Consider the following 5,723-nt stretch of genomic DNA (forward strand, 5'->3'; position numbering starts at 1 on the left):
CATGATGTCTTGGTTGATCAAGATTCAGGATCGATGAGGAAAACGGTTATGTCACTATGTGGGGAAGTCAACAGATGTGGATACATTGATATATAATTGAAAGAATTATTATTTGAGAGCACAGAAGATTCCTTCCATATGGTGGTAGGGCCTTTTAAAAAGGGAAGCTGATGCTGGCATGCTGTAAGAAGCCACCTCCTGGAAAGTGGAAAGGGCTCACTGCTTTGTCCCCCTCAATTTAAACTCACTACATATCCAGAACAAGGAAACTCATGAATTGTTAATTTCTGCATTCCCAATCAAAACCCTTAAATAGCAAATGTTAGTGTATATTCTCACTCTCATAATGTTAGTGACAAGGCCAACAAAAAATATATATTTGGACAAGTATTTTAGTCTGACCATGGTGTTTGTTTATTCAAAACACATTCAAATGGAAAAAAGTAACCAATTCCCCCCCATTTACATGAACACACAAGGAAAAATACAACTTTGGTTACCTTACTTTATTTAACATGAGGATTGGGGAATCTCCATCTCCCTATTAACACAAAGATACATAACAAACAATAAATACAAAACTATATATATATAGCTTCTTCTTTTATTCTTTGCACGCGAGCTCTCTCTCTCTCTCTCTCTCTCTCTCTCTCTCTCCCACTAAAATTACAACCCATTGGTTTAAGACCTTAATTAATTGGGTCTGTGATTTCAAAATTCTCCACCTTAAAACACTCCCCTTACTGAAGATCGTTCTTTTGCTGCAAACAAAACCGACTTGATGCTTGATTGTACTTCCTGCCATACTATTGATCGAGAGAGACCGTAAGATAAGTTTTTGACTTGATAAAAGACAAAAAAAGAAAAACATTATACTTTTTTTTTCTTTTTTCTTTTTTGTGTATTTGCCTTTACAGTCATGTGTTGGGACAGTTTTGGGATTGACATTTTACGTCAACTGGATCTGAAAAATTAACAAACTTGCGTTATCCTGTCTCACTCATCATGACTCCACCATCTCCATTGATGACTCTTTGTAATTGGTCACTATCCCCATCTGTTCATCTTGATCATCATCATTGCTACGATCAAGATGATCTTCTTCCTCGGTACTTTCTCCGTCTTCGTCTTCTTCATTTTTATCCCCGTTTTCCCTTTCGATAGCTTCGAAGACCGGCTGATCTGGCTGGACCTTGATCAATGGCTGCAATATTGCTTGAGGAAGGGGTTTCTCCACATAACCAACATGACTAGAATTATTCATGTTCTTCTTTCTGTACAAGTCCTCCAGCTGGTTAAAATATGGACATGTTTTTGAATCTTCAGGCCTTGTTTTGCTGCTCTCCTTCACCTTCTTGAAATACTTATTGATGTTCTCCCACTTCTCTTTGCACCTCTTTGCACTCCTATTGTATCCAAGCCGCCTCATCCCCGCCGATATCTCCTCCCAAAGAGAACCTTTAGGCCCAGCTTCTTGGTACCTCACATCAAGACATGTCCTTAGATTTATCAAAGCCTCAACTTCAACTCTTGGCCATCTTGTAGACCCTGGAGGAATAGTTGAATTATCGCCTTTATCCAGTCTTGGAACCTCGAAACTTGTTGTGATCACCGCCACCGGAGCTGGAGGCGGTGGTGGCATTAGTACTGGCAATGGCTGAGGCCGAGATGGTATTGTGCGGTTGACCTCAATCGCTTGAATATTATTCGTCACATTTTGTTGTCCCGAAACTTTTTGCAAGAATTCAATAACCGCAGCATCTTTTGCTGCTGCTGAAGATCTCTCTTGGGCTAAAATTTGATGTTCTTTATCTAATCTTGCCATCTCTTGCATTCTCCAAGCTTCTTCTCTCACTGTTCGTTGGTGCTCACTTTTCGCTATAGCTTCTAAGAATTTCTCCTGCAGCTTCTCTTGCTTTTCTAGCACCTCTTTGGTCAGCCTTCTGAAGAAGTACTTCCACTTCCTCTTTTTCTTACCGCTCTGTTGAACTTGAAACTCTTCATCTGAGGCGGTAGACGAAGTAGAACTCGAAAACAGATTGCTTGTTGCCAAGCTTGGCTTGAAACCATTAAGATTTTGATGATAGAGATTCACAGGTTTTGTAACTTGTGGTGGCAAAGAATTTATTGGTGGGGGTGAGATGTGAGAGCCATTTAGATGAGAACCATTTGTTGTGGCCATCATGTTTGGTGTTGAGGAAAGAGGAACAACAGAAGTGATCACATGAGAGACTACAGTTGGGTTGTTTGGATGGTGGTGGTTGTTGGGCCACAAGAGCACTTGAGGTTTTGGTGGAACTGAAGGGTGATTGTTTTGTTGATCAAAAGCTTCAAGTTCATCGAAAAATCGATAAGTTTTTCCTTCTTGTTTCCCAGATCGGCCTTCTTTGGTTCTCCTGTGGTACTTATAAACGTTTTCGAATTTCTCCTTGCATTTCTTGGCACTTCGGTAATAACCATGCTCACCTAGCTTCCTGCAGATATTAATAATAAAAATTAGATTCCAAAAAGCTAATGAGCTGCTGTAATTTTATTTTTTATTAATCTTGTTGTTGTAAACTCAGTAACTAGGGAAGTTTTTACAAGAATGGACTCATTAAATAACTGAAAAAAAAAAAAAAAAAAAAACAAGATAGGATAATGAAACAACAAAATTTGGTTCCATCCTTCATCCTTGAATTAAAAACACATACAAAATCATTCATCTCCATGTTGCATGCTACTGCTACGTTTAATATTAAAAACATGACAACCCATGTTCATCTTTTGAATCATAATTCATATGCTTTTTCATTATCACTTAGTAAACAACTAACTCTGGGGTCAGAAAATAATTACCCTTCCAACATATGAAACTAAATTCGTCAGACTTAAAAAAAGGCACCCCGTTTAAGCCCAAAACTAACAAGCAAAGCAAAGTAGCTAGATCGCCTGCAAAAGTATGAACTTCTTACTGATCAAAACATACAAAAATTTGTGAAAGCTTGTAGCTCCGGTGATTAAGCGCATTTATTCAATCTGTAAGTAGCTAACCGAAAAACATAAACAAAAATTTACCAAAAAGATGAAACGAAAACAAGTAAACAAAACAAAAGAAGAAGAAGAAGAGCATGAAGATCGACCTGAGATGCATAAAGTTAAACCTAGACTAACTACGTAGCTTTCACTTTTTTGGATCAAGACAACAAGAGAAATTAAATTCACCTTGAAACATCTTCCCATAATGGAGCTTTGAGACTAGAGTCACGAAAAGCAGCATCCATTTGCGACCGTATCTTCAACAGCGCCAGGGTTTCTTGGCGAGGCCATCGGTTTCCTCCATATAAATTCCGGTCCCTCAGATCATCAACTCTGCCGTCCTTGTCTTCTTGGACTGAATTTGACAAAACGGCAGTCGTTTCATGACTGCCTTCACGAACTACCCCCACCACGCCTTCGCCGCTGGAGCTCCCTGCCGCCAGCATAGTGGATGAGCTGTCAGGCACAGGCACATCAACTGCAGGCATCTCCTTGGCGCAATTAGAGTTGAGAAATATATGACAAGAAAAAAGTGAATTCTCTCTTGGGTTTTATGAAGGTGGGATTATATATCTATGTTTTATTAAGGAATTAATTAACTTATTCTGGTGGGTTTTTGCCTGTCATTCTCAATAACCCATTTCTTGTCTCAATTAAAAATTATGAAACTTTAGTTGTACACATAGGCTATGGAATCTTCAGTCATTTGTTTTGGTTGTTGTTGGTTAAAAATGTACATCACACACTCACTTGGTTCCCTTGCAGACATGTTCTTAGTAATAATAGGAGTGCCAGCAAGATATAAGCTAAAATACATTTTAAATAATAATAAAAAATACCAAAATGTTTTACTATTGTATATTAGTTTTCTTATTACGGTCATAAGAATCAACTTTATAAATAATTTAAATTCTTATATCGACACCGTAACATATCAAACAGTTAAAAATATTTGCACTCTTACTTATTATACAATTAATAATAAAAAAATATGAAATTGTATTACTATTGTATATTAGTTTTCTTATTGCGGTCTTAAGAATCAACCTTATAGATAATTTAAATTCTTATATCGGCACCATAACATGTCAGATTGTTAAGAATATTCATATGATTATACAATAATAATTGTATTTGCTATTCATATAGATTGATCATTTATCACAGGGGAGTGGCAACAGCTGCAGATAGCGATGAGGATAATAAGTTGGCCCATTGTAGGTCAGCTTTGCCATTGCCTCTTGAGTTGGTGTTTTGGATTTCAGTGGTCGTTGTGTACACTCGTAGGTGAAATGACTGAACTACCCTCACCCATCAACATGGAACCCATTGACCTTTAATCATGCAGGCTAATATACAGGCACTATTCTATTGGGGAAATGACCTAATCAATTCTGTGAGATTGTCTCTGTAATTCAGATTTTTTATTAATTGGGTACTTCTCATAATGCCCAAATTGCCCTTCATTATGAAAATTAATCAATCACCCCTGAGTTTATTTTTCCAACTTTTGGACGAAACGTTGGCGCTCGTGAGGCCACGTGGGCAGGCGGGCCAGGCAGAAGTCGGCCATTAATTTTTTTTTATTTTTTTATTTATATTTATTTTTTTTAAGAAAGTCATACAAAAATAATGTTCATAAACTTATCTTAAAGATGATTTTTTCTTAAATGCAAGGCAATTCCAATTTAATTAGCTAGGCAAAGACATTTATGAGAGGAGGCACAGACCGATTGGGTTAGGTTGCGACCCACCATACATAATTATTGGGATTGAAATTTTGGTATTTGAATTTTGGGGACCATATTTGATATTATTAGGTCATAATGACAGTTTTTCTGAGTGGTTAGTTAAATGTTTACAGTCAGTGAAGAAGATGAAGAACATGAGCATCCCCTTCTTCTGTCAGGGAATGGCTGAGTTTTATAGTTTTAATCAAGTTTGCTGTCAAGGGGCTTCAGTAAATCTAACGTACGTACACTTGCTATGTTAATTCAATGACTTGCATGCCGTTTATTTAAAGGCTCTGTTTGACTTGAGGTATTTGAAATAAATTATTTCGATTTGAAAGAGAAATTAGAAAACATTAGATTTTATATGGTTTATTCTAAACACGGTTATAAGATTATTGAGAAAGAAGAAAGTAATATATTATCTGATTAAAACTAAAAAAATTAGGTGAGCACTTCTACACATAATCCTTAATAAGAAATCAACAATTAAATAATGAGGTTCCTCAAATCACGACCTAGCAGTCCCAATTTCAAAGCTAGTTTTGCAAGACAATGTGCTACTTGATTGGCACTGTGAAGGATATTGGTAAAACCTCCTGCGGTGATCCTAGTCAGCAAAAACTTATGTTTCACCACTAGTCTTTTTGGAGGTATGTATGTACTTGAAATGATTAGATGTAGTTTGAAACAACATCAATAATTGACTTATAATCTAAAAATATACATTTTTTTTTTGTTGAGAAAAAGTAATAATAATTATGGATGAAACATATCATAGTACAAAGTCATAAAAGAGTCAAAATGGGTACAACATCTTCAGTGACCAAACACACAATACGTTGATTTGATCTAGAGAGAATTACCAACAAATACTCAACCCCTTGATTGAAAATCTCTAAGGACTCGTACTCAAATTAACAATATATCTCTATCGCCCAACGGTAAATCTGTATTGCAGCCGAAAATTAGAAT

The 5,723-nt window shown here is 36.5% G+C and overlaps 1 protein-coding gene across 1 annotated transcript; it reads right to left on the reverse strand.

Annotated features, from left to right (window-relative positions):
- Nucleotides 379–3,676, reverse strand: LOC18767703 (trihelix transcription factor GT-2). The gene is made up of 2 exons (XM_007200025.2): nt 3,205–3,676; nt 379–2,474 (listed from the first exon to the last, which is right to left on the reverse strand). Exons 1-2 carry the CDS (start codon nt 3,504–3,506, stop codon nt 1,004–1,006), a joined length of 1,773 nt encoding a protein of 590 aa, XP_007200087.1. The 5' UTR covers nt 3,507–3,676; the 3' UTR covers nt 379–1,003.

The sequence above is a fragment of the Prunus persica genome, chromosome G8 (assembly GCF_000346465.2).
Source record: "Prunus persica cultivar Lovell chromosome G8, Prunus_persica_NCBIv2, whole genome shotgun sequence".
In the NCBI taxonomy this organism is placed as follows: domain Eukaryota; kingdom Viridiplantae; phylum Streptophyta; class Magnoliopsida; order Rosales; family Rosaceae; genus Prunus; species Prunus persica.